Source organism: Petromyzon marinus, chromosome 73 (genome assembly GCF_048934315.1).
Source record: "Petromyzon marinus isolate PM22_M1 ecotype Great Lakes invasive population chromosome 73, UKy_Petmar_22M1.pri1.0, whole genome shotgun sequence".
In the NCBI taxonomy this organism is placed as follows: Eukaryota; Metazoa; Chordata; class Hyperoartia; order Petromyzontiformes; family Petromyzontidae; genus Petromyzon; species Petromyzon marinus.
The window spans coordinates 4,441,491-4,463,743 of record NC_133739.1 but is presented as its reverse complement, the minus strand read 5'-3'; the positions used below and the strand labels follow the sequence as shown (position 1 = coordinate 4,463,743).

Below are 22,253 nucleotides of genomic sequence, written 5' to 3'. Positions count from 1 at the left end.
AGTGTATATGTGTGTGTATGTGTGTCTATGTGTGTATGTATGTATGTGTATGTATGTGTGTGTCTGTGTGTGTGTGTCTGTGTGTATGTGTATGTGTGTGTCTGTGTGTGTGTCTGTGTGTGTGTCTGTGTGTGTCTGTGTGTGTGCCTGTGTATGTAAATGTGTGTCGGTGTGTCTGTGTGTGTGTCTGTGTGTGTGTGTCTGTGTGTTCTAAGACGAGACCAAGCCTCGTCTTAGAACACACAGACACACACACACAGAGACCAAGCCTCGTCTTAGACCAAATCTCGTCTTAGACCAAGTCTCGTCTTAGACCAAGTCTCGTCTTAGACCAAGTCTCGTCTTAAACCAAGCCTCGTCTTAGATCAAGCCTCGTCTTAAACCAAGCCTCGTCTTAGATCAAGCCTCGTCTTAGACCAAGTCTCGTCTTAGACCAAGTCTCGTCTTAGACCAAGTCTCGTCTTAGACCTAGCCTCGTCTTAAACCAAGTCTCGTCTTAGACCAAGTCTCGTCTTAGACCAAGTCTCATCTTAGACCAAGTCTCGTCTTAGACCAAGTCTCGTCTTAGACCAAGTCTCGTCTTAGACCAAGCCTCCTCTTAGACCAAGTCTCGTCTAAACCAAGTCTCATCTTAGACCAAGTCTCGTCTTAGACGAAGTCTCGTCTTAGACCAAGTCTCGTCTTAGACCAAATCTCGTCTTAGACCAAGTCTCGTCTTAGACCAAGTCTCGTCTTAGACCAAGCCGCATCTTAGACCAAGTCTCGTCTTAGACCAAGTCTCATCTTAGACCAAGTCTCGTCTTAGACCAAGTCTCGTCTTAGACCAAGCCTCGTCTTAGACCAAGTCTCATCTTAGACCAAGTCTCATCTTAGACCAAGTCTCATCTTAGACCAAGTCTCGTCTTAAACCAAGCCTCGTCTTAGATCAAGCCTCGTCTTAGACCAAGTCTCGTCTTAGACCAAGTCTCGTCTTAGACCAAGTCTCGTCTTAGACCTAGCCTCGTCTTAAACCAAGTCTCGTCTTAGACCAAGTCTCGTCTTAGACCTAGCCTCGTCTTAAACCAAGCCTCGTCTTAGACCAAGTCTCGTCTTAGACCAAGTCTCGTCTTAGACCAAGCCTCGTCTTAGACCAAGTCTCGTCTTAGACCAAGTCTCGTCCGAGACCAAGTCTCATCTTAGACCAAGTCTCGTCTTAGACCAAGTCTCGTCCGAGACCAAGTCTCATCTTAGACCAAGGCCTCATCTTAGACCAAGTCTCGTCTTAGACCAAGTCTCGTCTTAGACCAAGTCTCGTCTTAGACCAAGTCTCGTCCGAGACCAAGTCTCATCTTAGACCAAGTCTCATCTTAGACCAAGTCTCGTCTTAGACCAAGTCTCGTCTTAGACCAAGTCTCGTCTTAGACCAAGCCTCCTCTTAGACCAAGTCTCGTCTAAACCAAGTCTCATCTTAACCAAGTCTCGTCTTAGACGAAGTCTCGTCTTAGACCAAGTCTCGTCTTAGACCAAATCTCGTCTTAGACCAAGTCTCGTCTTAGACTAAGTCTTGTCTTAGACCAAGTCTCGTCTTAGACCAAGCCTCGTCTTAGACTAAGTCTCGTCTTAGACCAAGTCTCATCTTAGACCAAGTCTCGTCCGAGACCAAATCTCGTCTTAGACCAAGTCTCGTCTTAGACCAAGCCTCGTCTTAGACCAAGTCTCGTCCTAGACCAAGTCTCGTCTTAGACCAAGTCTCGTCTTAGACCAAGTCTCGTCTTAGACCAAGTCTCGTCTTAGACCAAGCCTCCTCTTAGACCAAGTCTCGTCTAAACCAAGTCTCGTCTTAGACGAAGTCTCGTCTTAGACCAAGTCTCGTCTTAGACCAAATCTCGTCTTAGACCAAGTCTCGTCTTAGACTAAGTCTTGTCTTAGACCAAGTCTCGTCTTAGACCAAGCCTCGTCTTAGACTAAGTCTCGTCTTAGACCAAGTCTCGTCTTAGACCAAGCCTCGTCTTAGACCAAGTCTCGTCTTAGACCAAGTCTGTCTTAGAAGTCGAGATGTCTCGTCTTAGACCAAGTCTCGTCTAAGACCAAGTCTCGTCTTAGAAGTCGAGATGTCTCGTCTTAGACCAAGTCTCGTCCGAGACCAAGTCTCGACTTCGACGAATCCTCGTCTTAGACCAAGTCTCGTCTTAGACCAAGTCTCGTCTTAGACCAAGTCTCATCTTAGACCAAGTCTCGTCTTAGACCAAATCTCGTCTTAGACCAAGTCTCGTCTTAGACCAAGTCTCGTCTTAGACCAAGCCGCATCTTAGACCAAGTCTCGTCTTAGACCAAGTCTCGTCTTAGACCAAGTCTCATCTTAGACCAAGTCTCGTCTTAGACCAAGTCTCGTCTTAGACCAAGCCTCGTCTTAGACCAAGTCTCATCTTAGACCAAGTCTCGTCTTAGACCAAGTCTCGTCTTAGACCAAGTCTCGTCTTAGACCAAGTCTCGTCTTAGACCAAGTCTCGTCTTAGACCAAGCCTCCTCTTAGACCAAGTCTCGTCTAAACCAAGTCTCATCTTAGACCAAGTCTCGTCCTAGACCAAGTCTCATCTTAGACCAAGTCTCGTCTTAGACCAAGTCTCGTCTTAGACCAAGTCTCATCTTAGACCAAGTCTCGTCTTAGACCAAGCCTCCTCTTAGACCAAGTCTCGTCTAAACCAAGTCTCATCTTAGACCAAGTCTCGTCTTAGACGAAGTCTCGTCTTAGACCAAGTCTCGTCTTAGACCAAATCTTGTCTTAGACCAAGTCTCGTCTTAGACTAAGTCTTGTCTTAGACCAAGTCTCGTCTTAGACCAAGTCTCATCTTAGACCAAGCCTCGTCTTAGACCAAGTCTCGTCTTAGACCAAGTCTGTCTTAGAAGTCGATATGTCTCGTCTTAGACCAAGTCTCGTCTAAGACCAAGTCTCGTCTTAGAAGTCGAGATGTCTCGTCTTAGACCAAGTCTCGTCCGAGACCAAGTCTCGACTTCGACGAATCCTCGTCTTAGACCAAGTCTCGTCTTAGACCAAGTCTCGTCTTAGACCAAGTCTCATCTTAGACCAAGTCTCGTCTTAGACCAAATCTCGTCTTAGACCAAGTCTCGTCTTAGACCAAGTCTCGTCTTAGGCCAAGTCTCGTCTTAGACCAAGCCGCATCTTAGACCAAGTCTCGTCTTAGACCAAGTCTCATCTTAGACCAAGTCTCGTCTTAGACCAAGTCTCGTCTTAGACCAAGCTTCGTCTTAGACCAAGTCTCATCTTAGACCAAGTCTCGTCTTAGACCAAGTCTCGTCTTAGACCAAGTCTCGTCTTAGAACAAGTCTCGTCCGAGACCAAGTCTCATCTTAGACCAAGTCTCGTCTTAGACCAAGCCGCGTCTTAGACCAAGTCTCGTCTTAGACCAAGTCTCATCTTAGACCAAGTCTCGTCTTAGACCAAGTCTCGTCTTAGACCAAGTCTCGTCTTAGACCAAGTCTCGTCTTAGACCAAGTCTCGTCTAAGACCAAGTCTCGTCTTAGACCTAGTCTCGTCTTAGACCAAGTCTCGTCTTAGACCAAGCCTCGTCTTAGACCAAGTCTCGTCTAAGACCAAGTCTCGTCTTAGACCAAGTCTCGTCTAAGACCAAGTCTCGTCTTAGACCAAGTCTCGTCTAAAACCAAGTCTCGTCTTAGACCAAGTCTCGTCTTAAACCAAGTCTCGTCTGAGACTAAGTCGCATCTTAGACCAAGTCTCGTCTTAGACCAAGCCTTGTCTTAGACCAAGTCTCGTCTTAGACCAAGTCTCGTCTTAGACCAAGTCTCGTCTTAGACCAAATCTCGTCTTAGACTAAGCCTTGTCTTAGACCAAGTCTCGTCTTAGACCAAGTCTCGTCTTAGACCAAATCTCGTCTTAGACCAAGCCTCGTCTTAGACCAAATCTCGTCCTAGACCAAGTCTCGTCTTAGACCAAGTCTCATCTTAGACCAAGTCTCGTCTTAGACCAAGTCTCGTCTTAGACCAAGTCTCGTCTTAGACCAAGTCTCGTCTTAGACAAAGCCTCCTCTTAGACCAAGTCTCGTCTAAACCAAGTCTCATCTTAGACGAAGTCTCGTCTTAGACCAAGTCTCGTCTTAGACCAAATCTCGTCTTAGACCAAGTCTCGTCTTAGACTAAGTCTTGTCTTAGACCAAGTCTCGTCTTAGACCTAGCCTCGTCTTAGACTAAGTCTCGTCTTAGACCAAGTCTCGTCTTAGACCAAGCCTCGTCTTAGACCAAGTCTCGTCTTAGACCAAGTCTGTCTTAGAAGTCGAGATGTCTCGTCTTAGACCAAGTCTCGTCTAAGACCAAGTCTCGTCTTAGAAGTCGAGATGTCTCGTCTTAGACCAAGTCTCGTCCGAGACCAAGTCTCGACTTTGACGAATCCTCGTCTTAGACCAAGTCTCGTCTTAGACCAAGTCTCGTCTTAGACCAAATCTCGTCTTAGACCAAGTCTCGTCTTAGACCAAGTCTCGTCTTAGACCAAGTCTCGTCTTAGACCAAGCCACATCTTAGACCAAGTCTCGTCTTAGACCAAGTCTCGTCTTAGACCAAGTCTCATCTTAGACCAAGTCTCGTCTTAGACCAAGCCTCGTCTTAGACCAAGTCTCATCTTAGACCATGTCTCGTCTTAGACCAAGTCTCATCTTAGACCAAGTCTCGTCTTAAACCAAGCCTCGTCTTAGATCAAGCCTCGTCTTAGACCAAGTCTCGTCTTAGACCAAGTCTCGTCTTAGACCAAGTCTCGTCTTAGACCTAGCCTCGTCTTAAACCAAGTCTCGTCTTAGACCAAGTCTCGTCTTAGACCTAGCCTCGTCTTAAACCAAGCCTCGTCTTAGACCAAGTCTCGTCTTAGACCAAGTCTCGTCTTAGACCAAGTCTCGTCTTAGACCAAGCCTCGTCTTAGACCAAGTCTCGTCTTAGACCAAGTCTCGTCCGAGACCAAGTCTCATCTTAGACCAAGTCTCGTCTTAGACCAAGTCTCGTCCGAGACCAAGTCTCATCTTAGACCAAGGCCTCATCTTAGACCAAGTCTCGTCTTAGACCAAGTCTCGTCTTAGACCAAGTCTCGTCTTAGACCAAGTCTCGTCCGAGACCAAGTCTCATCTTAGACCAAGTCTCGTCCGAGACCAAATCTCGTCTTAGACCAAGTCTCGTCTTAGACCAAGCCTCGTCTTAGACCAAGTCTCGTACTAGACCAAGTCTCGTCTTAGACCAAGTCTCATCTTAGACCAAGTCTCGTCTTAGACCAAGTCTCGTCTTAGACCAAGTCTCGTCTTAGACCAAGTCTCGTCTAAACCAAGTCTCATCTTAACCAAGTCTCGTCTTAGACGAAGTCTCGTCTTAGACCAAGTCTCATCTTAGACCAAATCTCGTCTTAGACCAAGTCTCGTCTTAGACTAAGTCTTGTCTTAGACCAAGTCTCGTCTTAGACCAAGCCTCGTCTTAGACTAAGTCTCGTCTTAGACCAAGTCTCATCTTAGACCAAGTCTCGTCCGAGACCAAATCTCTTCTTAGACCAAGTCTCGTCTTAGACCAAGCCTCGTCTTAGACCAAGTCTCGTCCTAGACCAAGTCTCGTCTTAGACCAAGTCTCATCTTAGACCAAGTCTCGTCTTAGACCAAGTCTCGTCTTAGACCAAGTCTCGTCTTAGACCAAGTCTCGTCTTAGACCAAGCCTCCTCTTAGACCAAGTCTCGTCTAAACCAAGTCTCGTCTTAGACGAAGTCTCGTCTTAGACCAAGTCTCGTCTTAGACCAAATCTCGTCTTAGACCAAGTCTCGTCTTAGACTAAGTCTTGTCTTAGACCAAGTCTCGTCTTAGACCAAGCCTCGTCTTAGACTAAGTCTCGTCTTAGACCAAGTCTCGTCTTAGACCAAGCCTCGTCTTAGACCAAGTCTCGTCTTAGACCAAGTCTGTCTTAGAAGTCGAGATGTCTCGTCTTAGACCAATTCTCGTCTAAGACCAAGTCTCGTCTTAGAAGTCGAGATGTCTCGTCTTAGACCAAGTCTCGTCCGAGACCAAGTCTCGACTTCGACGAATCCTCGTCTTAGACCAAGTCTCGTCTTAGACCAAGTCTCGTCTTAGACCAAGTCTCATCTTAGACCAAGTCTCGTCTTAGACCAAATCTCGTCTTAGACCAAGTCTCGTCTTAGACCAAGTCTCGTCTTAGACCAAGTCTCGTCTTAGACCAAGCCGCATCTTAGACCAAGTCTCGTCTTAGACCAAGTCTCGTCTTAGACCAAGTCTCATCTTAGACCAAGTCTCGTCTTAGACCAAGTCTCGTCTTAGACCAAGCCTCGTCTTAGACCAAGTCTCATCTTAGACCAAGTCTCGTCTTAGACCAAGTCTCATCTTAGACCAAGTCTCGTCTTAGACCAAGTCTCGTCTTAGACCAAGTCTCGTCTTAGACCAAGTCTCGTCTTAGACCAAGCCTCCTCTTAGACCAAGTCTCGTCTAAACCAAGTCTCATCTTAGACCAAGTCTCGTCCTAGACCAAGTCTCATCTTAGACCAAGTCTCATCTTAGACCAAGTCTCGTCTTAGACCAAGTCTCGTCTTAGACCAAGCTTCCTCTTAGACCAAGTCTCGTCTAAACCAAGTCTCATCTTAGACCAAGTCTCGTCTTAGACGAAGTCTCGTCTTAGACCAAGTCTCGTCTTAGACCAAATCTTGTCTTAGACCAAGTCTCGTCTTAGACTAAGTCTTGTCTTAGACCAAGTCTCGTCTTAGACCAAGTCTCATCTTAGACCAAGCCTCGTCTTAGACCAAGTCTCGTCTTAGACCAAGTCTGTCTTAGAAGTCGATATGTCTCGTCTTAGACCAAGTCTCGTCTAAGACCAAGTCTCGTCTTAGAAGTCGAGATGTCTCGTCTTAGACCAAGTCTCGTCCGAGACCAAGTCTCGACTTCGACGAATCCTCGTCTTAGACCAAGTCTCGTCTTAGACCAAGTCTCGTCTTAGACCAAGTCTCATCTTAGACCAAGTCTCGTCTTAGACCAAATCTCGTCTTAGACCAAGTCTCGTCTTAGACCAAGTCTCGTCTTAGACCAAGTCTCGTCTTAGACCAAGTCTCATCTTAGACCAAGTCTCGTCTTAGACCAAGTCTCGTCTTAGACCAAGTCTCGTCTTAGAACAAGTCTCGTCCGAGACCAAGTCTCATCTTAGACCAAGTCTCGTCTTAGACCAAGCCGCGTCTTAGACCAAGTCTCGTCTTAGACCAAGTCTCATCTTAGACCAAGTCTCGTCTTAGACCAAGTCTCGTCTTAGACCAAGCCTCATCTTAGACCAAGTCTCGTCTTAGACCAAGTCTCGTCTTAGACCAAGCCTCGTCTTAGACCAAGTCTCGTCTTAGACCAAGTCTCGTCTTAGACCAAGTCTCGTCTAAGACCAAGTCTCGTCTTAGACCTAGTCTCGTCTTAGACCAAGTCTCGTCTTAGACCAAGCCTCGTCTTAGACCAAGTCTCGTCTAAGACCAAGTCTCGTCTTAGACCAAATCTCGTCTAAGACCAAGTCTCGTCTTAGACCAAGTCTCGTCTAAAACCAAGTCTCGTCTTAGACCAAGTCTCGTCTTAAACCAAGTCTCGTCTGAGACTAAGTCGCATCTTAGACCAAGTCTCGTCTTAGACCAAGCCTTGTATTAGACCAAGTCTCGTCTTAGACCAAGTCTCGTCTTAGACCAAGTCTCGTCTTAGACCAAATCTCGTCTTAGACTAAGCCTTGTCTTAGACCAAGTCTCGTCTTAGACCAAGTCTCGTCTTAGACCAAGCCTCGACTTAGACCAAGTCTCGTCTTAGACCAAGTCTCGTCTTAGACCAAGTCTCGTCTTAAACCACGTCTCGTCCTAGAAGTCGAGATGTCTCGTCTTAGACCAAATCTCGTCTTAGAACGCGTCTCGTCTTAGACCAAGTCTCGTCTTGGACCAAGTCTCGTCTTATACCAAGCCTCATCTTAGACCAAGTCTCGTCTTAGACCAAGCCTCGTCTTAGACCAAGTCTCGTCTTAGACCAAGTCTCGTCTTAGACCAAGTCTCGTCTTAGACCAAGTCTCATCTTAGACCAAGCCTCGTCTTAGACCAAGTCTCGTCTTAGACCAAGTCTCATCTTAGACCAAGCCTCGTCTTAGACCAAGTCTCGTCTTAGACCAAGTCTCGTATTAGACCAAGCCTCGTCTTAGACCAAGTCTCGTCTTAGACCAAGTCTCGTCTTAGACCAAGTCTCGTCTTAGACCAAGCCTCGTCTTAGAATGCATCTCATCTTAGACCAAGTATCGTCTGAGACCAAGTCTCGTCTTAGACCAAGTCTCGTCTTAGACCAAGTCTCGTCTTAGGCCAAGCCTCGTCTTAGAATGCATCTCATCTTAGACCAAGTATCGTCTTAGACGAAGTCTCGTCTTAGACCAAGTCTCGTCTTAGACTAAGTCTCGTCTTAGACCAAGCCTCGTCTTAGACCAAGCCTCGTCTTAAACCATGTCTCGTCTTACACCAAGTCTCATCTTATACCAAGTCTCGTCTTAGACCAAGTCTCGTCTTAGACCAACTCTCGTCTTAGACCAAGCCTCGTCTTAGACCAAGTCTCGTCTTAGACCAAGTCTCGTCTTAGACTAAGTCTCATCTTAGACCAAGTCTCGTCTTAGACCAAGTCTCGTCTTAGACCAAGTCTCTTCTTAGACCAAGTCTCGTCTTAGACCAAGTCTCATCTTAGACCAAGCCTCGTCTTAGACCAAGTCTCATCTTAGACCAACTCTCGTCTTAGACCAAGTCTCGTCTTAGATCAAGTCTCGTCTTAGACCAAGCCTCGTCTTAGACCAAGTCTCGTCTTAGACCAAGTCTCGTCTTAGACCAAGTCTCGTCTTAGACCAAGCCTCGTCTTAGAATGCATCTCATCTTAGACCAAGTCTCGTCTTAGACCAAGTCTCGTCTTAGACCAAGTCTCGTCTTAGACCAAGTCTCATCTTAGACCAAGCCTCGTCTTAGACCAAGTCTCGTCTTAGACCAAGTCTCGTCTTAGACCAAATCTCGTCTTAGACTAAATCTCGTCTTAGAACGCGTCTCGTCTTATACCAAGTCTCGTCTTAGACCAAGTCTCATCTTAGACCAAGTCTCGTCTTGGACCAAGTCTCGTCTTAGACCAAGTCTCGTCTTAGACCAAGCCTCGTCTTAGACCAAGTCTCGTCTTAGAATGCATCTCATCTTAGACCAAGTCTCGTCTTAGACCAAATCTCATCTTAGAAGTCGAGATGACTCGTCTTAGACCAAGTCTCGTCTTAGACCAATCCTTGTCTTAGACCAATCCGGTGATGCTAATGGTGATGCCGATGGTGGTGATGATGTCGATAGCGGTGATGTTGTACCTGAAGCCCGTCACTCTCAGCTCCTTGAATCCCGGCACTTTCTGGAACCCCTTTTGCATCTGGTGACAGAATGACGCGGCCATCGTGAAAAATAAAAATACTTCAGCGCCAGAGACTCACACAGGTCACCCCAGCTATGCTGACTGAGCATCTTTTTCCGATGTGGCTACTGTGAACGTGCCACGTTGGCTAAGGAGATGTTAACTACCTCGCCTGGTATGCAGGAGGTCGTGGGTTCGATCTCGACCCTGATGTTCCGCGGTGGCTAGGAGATGTTAACTACCTCGCCTGGTTGGCAGGTGGATGTGGGTTCGATCCCGACCCTGACACTCACGGTGGACTAGGAGATGTTAACTACCTCGCCTGGTATGTAGGAGGTCGTGGGTTGGATCCTGACCTTGCTGTGTATTTGGAGCCTGCGTGTCTCTCTCTCTCCCCCCGTAGATTGTTTTTTTGCGAAGCCTCTTAACGCAGGTTTATCAACGACCTCCTGTATACCAGGCGGGGTAGTATCAGGTGCCACCATGGCACCTGATACTAAAACTATTTTATTGTTATATTCTTAGATCTTTCGGTAAAGTCACGTTGAAGGGAAACAATACAATAATAAAATATATAATATAGATTTTATTATTTTCTATAATATAATATATATTTTATTATTTTATTCTTTCCCTTCAACGTGACTTTACCGAAAGAACTAAGAATATGAATTACTGCAGTCACGAAAGCTTTAAATCAAAATTTATTTTATTGTTGCCTGGTTAAGGCCAACTGAGCTATGCAGCTCTGTTTGTAGAAGCGGACCTGGGCCATCACAAATGATAGCAGCTCAACCACGTGAATGATATCGTCATCATAGAGACCCACAGAGTCCCACAGAGACCCACAGAGACCCGCAGTGACTCACATAGATCTATAGACTCACAGAGACCCATATCTATAGACATACCCATATATATGAGAGAGAAATACCCATAGAGATACACAGAGACCCACAGAGACTCACGGAAACTCACGGAGACTAACGGAGACTCACATAGACCCACAGAAACCAACAGAAACTGACGGAGACTCAGATCCACAGAGACCCACAGAGACCCATAGGTTCACAGAGACCCACAGACACCCACAGACACCCACAGACACCCACATAAACTCACGGAGACTCACATAGATCTATAGACTCACAGAGACCCATATCTAGAGAGATACCCATATATAGAGAGAGATACCCATAGAGATACACAGAGACCCACAGAGACTCATGGAGACTCACGGAGACTCACATAGACCCACAGAGACCAACAGAAACTCACGGAGACTCACATAGATCCAAAGAGACCCATAGAGGCCCATAGACTCACAGAGACCCACAGAGACCCACATAGATCCACAGAGACCCACAGACACCCACAGAAACTCACGGAGACTCACATAGATCTATAGACTCACAGAGACCATATCTAGAGAGATACCCATATATATAGAGATACCCATAGAGATACACAGAGACCTATAGAGATACACATATAGACCCAATAGAGACCCACTCTCATAGAGACCCACAGAGACCCACAGTGACGCACAGAGACTCACATAGATCTATAGGATCACAGAGACCCATATATAGAGAGATACCCATAGAGATACACAGAGACCCAACGAGACACATACAGACCGAATAGAGACACATTCCCACAGAGACCCACACTGACTCACAGAGACTCACATAGATCTATAGACTCACAGAGACTCATATATAGAGAGAGAAACCCAAAGAGATATACAGAGACCCAACGAGACAAAACAGACCCAATAGAAACCCACTCTCATAGAGACCCACAGAGACCCACAGAGACCCACAGAGACCCACAGAGTCCCACAGTGATTCACAGAGACTCACATAGATCTATAGGCTCACAGAGACCCATAGAGATATATAGATACCCATAGACATACACAGAGACCTAACGAGACACATACAGACCCACAGAGACCCGCAGTGACTCACAGAGACTCACAGTGACGCAATAGGCTCACAGAGACCCATATATAGGGAGAGATACCCATAGAGATACACAGAGACCCAGCGAGACACATAGAGACCAAATAGAGACCCACTCTTAAAGACACCCATACCAAAACTTAACAAATTTAATTTGACCAGTGTAAAGCCGCAATGGGCTGCGTATCACTTTTTTTAAATACTCTTTGGTTCTTTCGGTAAAAGTCACATAGTAGGTATAAAATAATAATAAATTAAATCACGTGACGTTTCGGGCGCAACACAAGCGTCCGTCACCAGGTGGTTATAACCACAACAAGAAAGAACTTAATCATTTTTGCGGGACCCCGGGGTCCCGCCAAAAAATCACGTCAATAATTATTATTATTGTTTTTCAGTCCGCCCACTCGTGATCCCGCAAGGACACCGGACGGACCCCGCCAGGGCTGCTGTCCATTCTTGCGCGCGGCCCCCCCCCCCCCGTTCGCGCCAACAACAAGCGCCAGCAGCAGCAGCAGCAGCAGGCGGCGATCAACACGACGGTCGCCACCCCCACCGGCCAAACGCGAGCCCCCGGGGGGCGTCCGCCGCAGTCGCCGCGCGGCGACGACGCCCTCCGGTCAGCCGTCGAGCCTCAGCTTCTTTGCCAAGGCGAGCCCGCCCCCCAGGCGGTGAATTTAACGTGTTGATGTAATTTTTCAACTTTTTACGAAACTCAGTATCCCCGAGTAGCTCTCGACGAGGCCGATCGATTGACCGCTAGAGTTTTGTTGTCGGTAAAGGCAACAAGACTCGTGGTCGCTACACGGTTTTTTTCCCACCGCGGGGCAGCGACGGGACCCCCGGGGTCCCGCCAATTGCTTCAATTGCTGAAGTGGGCAAAAGGGGCTACTGCAACAAGAGGACTTTATAGGTAAGCGAAGGGGGGGGGGGGTGGAGGAGCCAGGGAGGAGAGACAGGGAGGGTGGGGGTGTGGGTTGGGGCGAGTGGAGGCTACGAGTCAGACACAAGCACGGCAGAAAAAAAAACTAAGGCAGGGGGATGGGGAAGTTGTTTTCTTTGCAGAAGCGACCTCCTGGCTATGACCAATGGTGGCAGCTCACCAACGTGGCTTGTATCATCATCACAAGGGAATGTAGAGCAGAAGCCAACTAATCTAAACGCATAGAGATACACGGAGACCCATAGAGTTATATAGAGACCCATTCTCATAGAGACTCATTGATAGAGACCCATACTCATACTCATAGAGACCCATACTCATAGATACCCATACTCATAGAGACCCATACTCACAGAGACATATACTTATAGAGACCCACACTCACAGAGACCCATACTCAGAGACCCATACTCACAGAGACCCATACTCACAGAGACCCATACTCATAGAGATCCATACTCACAGAGACCCATACTCATAGAGACCCATACTCACAGAGACCCATACTCACAGAGACCCATACTCATAGAGACCCATACTAATAGAGACCCATACTCATAGAGACCCATGCTCACAGAGACCTATACTCACAGAGACCTATACTTATAGAGACCCATACTCACAGAGACCTATACTCATAGAGAACCATTTATAGCAGTTGCAAAATACTCCCACCACCATGGGGAGAGAGAGAGACGCAGACTCCAAACATACAACAGGTGTGAGAGTCGGATTCGAACCCACGACCTCGTGCGTAGCCAGGCGAGGTAGTTAACATCTCCTATCACACCATGGCGTCAAAGTCAGGATCGGCCTTAAGATTTGCATTGAACTGCTCATATAGGACTCACCACTGTGATCTCTACATTGGGTCAAACTTAACATCTCTTAATGCTCGACGGCTTGTGCACCAGATCTTATTTATTCACGATGTACTTACAAAAAAATCTGCAGACTACCTACTTGATCTCCTCTCTGTTTCAAAGAACAAATTTGACCTCAGGTCTTCGCTCATCTATCAGCTTCACATTCCCTATTGCCGTACAAAAACCGGAGGAAGGGACTTTGCTATTGATGCCCCCAGGGTCTGGAATGCTATTGCCAATAAACTGCAACTTGAATCACTACCTATGAGATCTTCACTCAAAACTGCTGTAGGAGAGTTGTACACCCCTAGCTGCCACAGCTATTCAGTGGCCTAAAATACGTCTCTAGATTTTGGTGTTATAATTTATTTACGTAGTTTATTGTCAAAAATTCGGTCACAGTCCCTATGATCAGTGTTACATTGCATTTATGGCTTTTATTTTTGGTGATTTCGAAGACGTTTTATTTGGTTTGGCCATGTTTTTGTTTATTGTATACGGAGTTAGACTGATGTCCTTAATCTTAGTTGTCTTGTGGTTGTTGTTGTTATTTTGACTTGCATCCCACTGGGATTTTTGCACACAGCGTTGGTGTATGGTGTTATTGCAGGAATATTTTTGATGTTTTTTTTCCTGTATTTTCTGTTTGCACAGTCACACAAAGTCACTTTAACATGTTTTCTTGTTCATGTTTTTTTTGTTTGTTGTGGTTGCACCCGATTAAAGAGCCGAATGGCTCACAGGGCTATACCAAATAAATGGATAATGAACTATGTTAATGATGGTGTTGATGGTGTTGATGATGATGATGGTGGTGGTGGTGATGTTGATGGTGGTGTTGTTGATAATGATGGTGGTGTTGATAATGGTGGTGGTGATGGTGGTGTTGATGATGGTGGTGATGGTGTTGATGATGGTGGTGTTGATGTTAATGATGGTGGTGATGCTGTTGTTTGCACAGTCACACATAATCACTTTAAGATGTTTTCTTGTTCATGTTTTTTTTGTTTGTTGTGGTTGCACCCGATTCAAGAGCCGAATGGCTCACAGGGCTATACCAAATAAATGAAACTATGAACTATGAGGTCGTTAACATCTTGCCAAAATTGCACCCCATTCACAGACAGATAGCCAAGGATATCGAAGATTATAGAAACTTAAATGCCCACGTATAGCCTCTAGCAGGCTGTAGGGGCAAGCTCTGTCAGTAATTAGCGACTTGCAGCACCAGCAGCAGCGGCGCCGGTTACGGCCACCAATTTGGCACAAGAAGCACCATGCACGGCCACCATTGTCTTCTCACACACCCACCCACTCATCAACACCCCCACTCACTCACTCACCCACCCACCCACACACTCACTCACTCACTCACCCGCCCACCCACCCACACACTCACTCACTCACCCACCCACACACTCACTCACCCACCCACACAAACACTAACTCACTCACCCCCCCACCCACACACCCACTAACTCAATCACCCACCCACCCACACACTCACTCACTCACCCACACACCCACTAACTTACTCACCCCACCACCCACACACCCACCCACTCATCAACACCCCCACTCACTCACTCACCCGCCCACCCACCCACCCACACACTCACTCACTCACTCACCCACCCACACACTCACTCACTCACTCACCCACTCACTCACTCACCCCCCCACCCACACACTCACTCACTCACCCCCCCACCCACTCACTCACTCACCCCCCCACCCACACACTCACTCACTCACTCACCCACCCACACACTCACTCACTCACCTACTCACTCACTCACTCACCCGCCCACCCACTCACTCACTCACTCACCCACTCACTCACTCACCCCCCCACCCACACACTCACTCACCCACACACCCACTAACTCACCCACACCCCCACTCACTCAATCACCCACACACTCACTCACTACCCGACACACTCACCCACTCACCCACCTAGTCACAAACCCACTCACTCACCCACTCACTCACTCACCTACTCACTCACTCACCCACTCACCCATCCACTCACTCACTCACTGACTCACCCACTCACTCACCCACTCACCAACCCACCCACACACTCACTCACTCACTCACCCACTCACTCACTCACCCCCCCAACCACACACTCACTCACCCACACACCCACTAACTCACTCACCCCACCACCCACACACCCACTAACTCACCCACACCCCCACTCACTCAATCACCCACCCACCCACACACTCACTCTCTCACACACTCACTCACTCACCCCCCCACCAACACACTCACTCACCCACACACCCACTAACTCACCCACACCCCCACTCACTCAATCACCCACCCACCCACACACTCACTCTCTCACCCACTCACTCACTCACCCCCCCACCCACACACCCACTAACTCACCCACACCCCCACTCACTCAATCACCCACCCACCCACCCACACACTCACTCTCTCACACACTCACTCACTCACCCCCCCCACCCACACACTCACTCACCCACACACCCACTAACTCACCCACACCCCCACTCACTCAATCACCCACACACTCACTCACTAACCCACCCACTCACTCACTGCCCGACACACTCACCCACTCACCCACCTAGTCACAAACCCACTCACTCACCCACTCACCCCCACACCCCCCACACCCCCCACACCCCCCCCCCGCACACCCCCCCACACCCCCCACACCCCCCCACCCCCTGCCGAACCTGTAGACGCAGGGTGTGGTGCGCCGCCGACCGCTCGTCGCGCAGCTCCTCCTCCGAGAAGTCGAGGTTGCTGAACCTCACGCTGAACGGCACCACGTGACGCCCCCTCCCCTGCTCCTCCTTCGTCTTCACCTCCTCCACTTGCTCCTCGGTGGGCAGGAGGTTGGCGAGTGGCTCGCCGGACGGGATGAGCGAGGGCGTCTCTCTGTGCCCGTGTCCCAGTGTCTCAGTGTCCCCGTGTCCCAGTGTCTCTCTGTCCCCGTGTCCCAGTGTCTCTCTGTCTCCGTGTCCCAGCGTCTCAGTGTCTCCGTGTCCCAGTGTCTCAGTGTCCCCGTGTCCCAGAGTCTCAGTGTCTCCGTGTCCCAGTGTCTCTCTGTCCCCGTGTCCCAGCGTCTCAGTGTCCCCGTGTCCCAGAGTCTCAGTGTCTCCGTGTCCCAGTGTCTCTCTGTCCCCGTGTCCCAGCGTCTCAGTGTCCCCGTGTCCCAGTGTCTCTCTGTCCCCGTGTCCCAGTGTCTCTCTGTCCCCGTGTCCCAGTGTCTCAGTGTCCCCGTGTCCCAGCGTCTCTCTGTCCCCGTGTCCCAGCGTCTCAGTGTCCCCGTGTCCCAGTGTCTCTCTGTCCCCGTGTCCCAGTGTCTCAGTGTCCCCGTGTCCCAGTGTCTCTCTGTCCCCGTGTCCCAGTGTCTCAGTGTCTCCGTGTCCCAGTGTCTCTCTGTCCCCGTGTCCCAGCGTCTCTCTGTCCCCGTGTCCCAGAGTCTTTCTGTCCCCGTGTCCCAGTGTCTCAGTGTCCCCGTGTCCCAGTGTCTCTCTGTCCCCGTGTCCCAGTGTCTCAGTGTCCCCGTGTCCAAGCGTCTCTCTGTCCCCGTGTCCCAGAGTCTCAGTGTCCCCGTGTCCCAGCGTCTCAGTGTCCCCGTGTCCCAGTGTCTCAGTGTCCCCGTGTCCCAGTGTCTCTCTGTCCCCGTGTCCCAGCGTCTCAGTGTCCCCGTGTCCCAGCGTCTCAGTGTCCCCGTGTCCCAGTGTCTCTCTGTCCCCGTGTCCCAGCGTCTCTCTGTCTCCGTGTCCCAGTGTCTCTCTGTCTCCGTGTCCCAGTGTCTCTCTGTCCCCGTGTCCCAGAGTCTCAGTGTCCCCGTGTCCCAGTGTCTCTCTGTCCCCGTGTCCCAGTGTCTCAGTGTCCCTGTGTCCCAGCGTCTCAGTGTCCCCGTGTCCCAGTGTCTCTCTGTCTCCGTGTCCCAGCGTCTCTCTGTCTCCGTGTCTCAGCGTCTCTCCGTCCCCGTGTCCCAGCGTCTCAGTGTCCCCGTGTCTCAGCGTCTCAGTGTCCCCGTGTCCCAGTGTCTCTCTGTCCCCGTGTCCCAGCGTCTCTCTCTCCCCGTGTCCCAGTGTCTCTCTGTCCCCTCGTCCCCCTGTCGTCTCTTCCTCTGTCTCCATTGCGCCGGGGGCTGTGTGTCTGTCTGGGAGGACAAGAGGCGGCGGTGGCAGCGGTGCCAACGGAGGTGCAGGTGATGTTGGTGGTGATGGTGATGGTGGCGGTGATGGTGGTGGTGATGATGGTGGTGGTGGTGATGGTGGTGGTGATGGTGATGGTGGCGGTGATGGTGGTGGTGGTGATGGTGATGGTGGTGATGGTGGTGGTGATGGTGATGATGGTGGTGATGGTGGTGGTGATGGTGGCGGTGATGGTGGCGGTGATGGTGGTGATGGTGGTGATGGTGATGGTGGTGGTGATGGTGGTGGTGATGGTGGTGGTGGCGGTGATGGTAGTGGTGATGGTAGTGGTGATGGTGGTGATGGTGGTGATGATGGTGGTGATGGCGGTGATGGTAGTGGTGGTGGTGATGGTGGTGGTGATGGTGGTGGTGATCGTGGTGGTGATGGTGGGGGTGATGGTGGTGATGATGGTGGTGATGGTGGGGGTGATGGTGATGATGGTGGTGATGGTGGTGATGGGGGTGATGGTGGTAATGATGAAGGTGGTGAAGAAGGTGGTGATGGTGCTAACAACGGACGTGCAGGTGCTGAAGGTGGTGATGGTGGTGATGGTGGTGGTGAGGTTGGGGATGATCGCTAATAATGGCGATGGCGGCGATGATTGCTGTGATGGCTCCCACTCCCTCCCATTCCTCCTCCACCCGCTGACCTTCTTTATCCGGAGAATCGACGTAGCCCAGAGTGTCAGCAGACACCGAGGAAGAGCCATCACCACCCCCTGCGTCCGCATCAGCAACGACGTTGATAAACTGCACAGCACAAACAGCGAACACAGATATACCTACACAAACTTCAGATCTATGCAGATATTCCTCGCCAGGTGTAAGGCCACCACCGAGCTGCCCTCTAGCCCTTTCTACAGAGGCCAACCTGGGCCCACACAAATGAGTCGCAGCTCAACGGAGTGTCATCGTCCTAATTATCGTCGTCATCGTCGTCATCGTCGCCACGTGGAAATGTTAAGCGGCAACCAAATACTTCTATAGATGCATTGCGACGTTGATTCTAAATGACGAAGGGGTGAAAATTTATCGGAGAACTCTGGAGAAAAATCCACGCAGTGACAACCACGGGGAAAGCGAGAGAGACATAGGGGTCAGGATCGAACCCACGACCTCCTGTATACCAGGCAAAGAAGTTAACATCTCCTATCACACTTTGGTGTCAGCGTCAGGATTCGAACCTACGACCTCCTGCGTAGCCAGGCAAAGAATTTAACATCTCCTATCACACATTTTTGGTGTCAGGGTCAGGATTCGAACCTATGACCTCCTGCGTAGCCAGGCGAGGTAGTTAACATCTCCTATCACACTTTGGTGTCAGGGTCAGGATTCGAACCTACGACTTCCTACATGCCAGGCTGGGTAAATAACATTGTACAAACACTGAAGAGAAACCATCACCAAGTTTGCATTAGCCACACAATGGTTGCTCGTGGTAGATAATGCTAACAAACATGCTCTACCAATAATGCTCTATTCTCCTTGGAACTGATTGGCCTACACCAGAGCAACAGGAGCCTCCTTCATGGCGTGGTTTCACCATCGGTGTTAGACCGCAGAATAACGCCAAAAGGCGATCAGAACAAATGCAATGCAAACATCAAAGCATTATCAGCATGGCGTTGAACAGATCTATATATAGACGGGAGAAGCTCCTCTCAACCACGGTTATTGGTTCCTAGAAACCGGTCCTTAAGTGATTTGGTCGTTAAGGCAGAGAAGGGAATAGACATCAAAAGCTTAATTCGTTCCGATGGTATCGAAAGTTTCCCCCGTTTCACCCAAAGAACGCACTTTATACTATTTAAACAATGGATATCAATACATACAGATACCAACAACGTTATAAACACATAATGTTAAAAGAAACACGGTTAATACATGCATCAATTATTATTTACTTGTACCTACAGTGAGGGAAAAAAAGTATTTGATCCCCTGCTGATTTTGTACGTTTGCCCACTGACAAAGAAACGATCAGTCTATAATTTTAATGGTAGGTTTATTTGAACAGTGAGAGACAGAATAACAACAACAAAATCCAGAAAAAACGCATGTCAAAAATGTTATAAATTGATTTGCATTTTAATGAGGGAAATAAGTATTTGACCCCCTCTCAATCAGAAAGATTTCTGGCTCCCAGGTGACTTTTATGCAGGTAACGAGCTGAGATTAGGAGCACACTCTTAAAGGGAGTGCTCCTAATCGCTGGGAGAGGCATCACGCGGTAATCATTTGAAACTCTATGCCCTGCCCTCTCTATGCCCCGCCCTCTCTATGCCCCGCCCTCTCTATGCCCCGCCCTTTCAAGTGCTAAGAGTTTCATTCATTGGCAGTTCATGGTTGCAGAGATACAGCGATTTCAAATCGGGTCCATCTTTTTCAAACACACTGTACTATACAATACACTACATTATGCACTACAAACTACACATTGGGCTCTATGGAGGCCCGTCGTTAAGCAATCAGTCCTTAACAGGGTTGGTCGTGAAGAGAGGTTCTACTATTCACGACTATACACTACACTACTTTACACTAATATATACACTACACGATACACGACTATACACTACACCACTTTGCAATACACTACACTTACTCTACACTATACACTACACTATACACCACAATATACAGTACATTTCTATACACCTAAAACTACTATACACTCACTACCATATAAACTACACTATACACCACTATATACACTAGACTATACACAGCACTGATATGCATACTACACTGATATACACTACACTACTATACGCTAAACTACTATATACTTTAAACACTACTATACACTACTACACTAAGTTCTATATACTACTATATACACTACATTATACACTACACTGCCATACACACTTCACTGCTATACACTACACTAATATATAGTTATAAACTATGCTAATAAGCAATATACTACTGTACACTATATTGTACACTACACTACGCACTACTTTAGAATACACAACTATATACTACACTACTATACACTACAATACTATACACTGCACTACTATACACTACAATATTTACACCCCACTATGCACAACACTTCTATATACTGCACTACCATACATTACAGTATACATCACACTACTAGACTATACACTATAATATAATGTACACTACACTACCATACACTTCACTATACATTACACTATACACTACCATACACAACACTACCATGCACTACACTATACACTACACTAAGATACGCTGCACTATACACTACAGTATTATACACTGCAGTAATATACACTACACTATCAATTGCACTACCATACACTGCACTATACACTACTATACTGTACATTACACTTAACACTACACTCGTGTACACTATACTATACATTATACTACTATAACTAACTATAGACTACACTACTGTACACTGCACTACTATAAACTACACTCTACACTAATATACACTATTTTATACACTACTATACAATTCGCGACTATACGCTACACTATTACACACTACACTATTATACACAACACTATACACTGCACTATCCAATACACACATGCGTACGTACCTCAGCTGTGTCATCGCTGAGCTCCAGGTTCTCGCCTGGACCCATGACCTCTTCCTCGGCAAGATGCGCAGGGAATCCTGGAGGGAAAAAAAAAAACAGAGAAAGAAAAAAACTTCATCATCATCAATCTTGATTTGAAGCTTTCGTGACTGCAGGAATCCAAACGCTTTGGTTCTTTCGGTAAAGTCACGTGGTAGGTAGAGAACAATAAATAACGGCGTTTCGATTGCAACACAAGCGACCGTCATCAGGTGGGACAACCACAACAGGAAACACACTGCTGAAGTAGGCGAGAGAGCTGCCGTGGCACGAGGTTTTATAGTAGGCGGCCTCGGCAGTAGGTGGGGAGAGAGAAGTGGGGGGAGAAGGAGGCAGGGCAGAAAGTGGACCCCGCGGCCGCACCCGGGTCACTGGAGTAGAGATCGGAGAGAGATGTACAGAGAGAGAGAGACAGAGAGTGGGAAATAACAGCTGACATAGGCAGGTAGGATGGAAACATCACAGTCAGTTCAGACTTTACCTGGTTACTAACGTCCTTCCAATGATTGCTAAGTTTGTACCCATCTTCTCGGTTGAAGTTGTGTCTGTGTTAATATATCTGGATGGCTTCATGAACAAATCTCTGAAGGTAGCTGATGGTGTTTGCAGAGTACCCTTGTTTTGGAAAAGTAAATTTCGTGTGAGCCCACAGCGTTAAAACAATGATCAGCAACGGCAAAAGTATCGGTCCTACCTTGTTTCAGATCTGCCTTGTGTTCACGAACGCGGTCCGAGACATGTCGTTTTGTTTCCCCAATGTAACTGCTGCCGCAGCCACAACTCAGTTTGTAGACACCAGGGTATTGCATATCAGGAATCACATCCTTTACAGATGGGATTAAATCACGGATTTTGTGTACTGTATTCAAACGAACCTGGATCTTGTGTTTGTTTAAGATTTTGGAAATATTTTTGGTAACCCCTTCTATGTATGGCAAAGTGATGGTCATGGTTGGATCCAAAGATGGTTGTCTCCCCATGTCTGGGGAGACAGCTTTGCGGATTGTACGGTCCGAATATCCGTTCATCCTGAGGGTTTGGTGTACGTAACGGGCCCTATGGTGTAGTGTTTTGATCAGGGAATTCTTCTGAGCTGGATGGTGGTGGGAGTCAGGCTTTAGATAGACATTATCATCATCATGCTTTTTAATGTTCTTTTAAAAATATATAACTCACTTCTCCCCATAGACTCAACAATGCACCATAGATTCGATACTGCACCATAAACTCAACACTGGCCATAGATTCAACACTTCACTTTAGATTAAACACTGCACTGTAG

At 48.0% G+C, this 22,253-nt stretch overlaps 1 protein-coding gene across 3 annotated transcripts in view; it reads right to left on the bottom strand.

The window, feature by feature from the left end:
- Positions 1 to 22,253, bottom strand: part of LOC116957390 (uncharacterized) — a 96,475-nt gene that overhangs the window by 43,400 nt on the left and 30,822 nt on the right. For all 3 annotated transcript variants that reach the window (XM_032979510.2, XM_076055855.1, XM_076055856.1), the window contains exons 6-9: positions 20,933 to 21,009; positions 18,035 to 18,134; positions 15,904 to 17,348; positions 9,367 to 9,425 (exon numbers count right to left, since the gene is read on the bottom strand). In XM_032979510.2, coding sequence (XP_032835401.2) covers positions 9,367 to 9,425; positions 15,904 to 17,348; positions 18,035 to 18,134; positions 20,933 to 21,009 — 1,681 coding nt within the window. The remainder of the gene's footprint in view (positions 1 to 9,366; positions 9,426 to 15,903; positions 17,349 to 18,034; positions 18,135 to 20,932; positions 21,010 to 22,253) is intronic.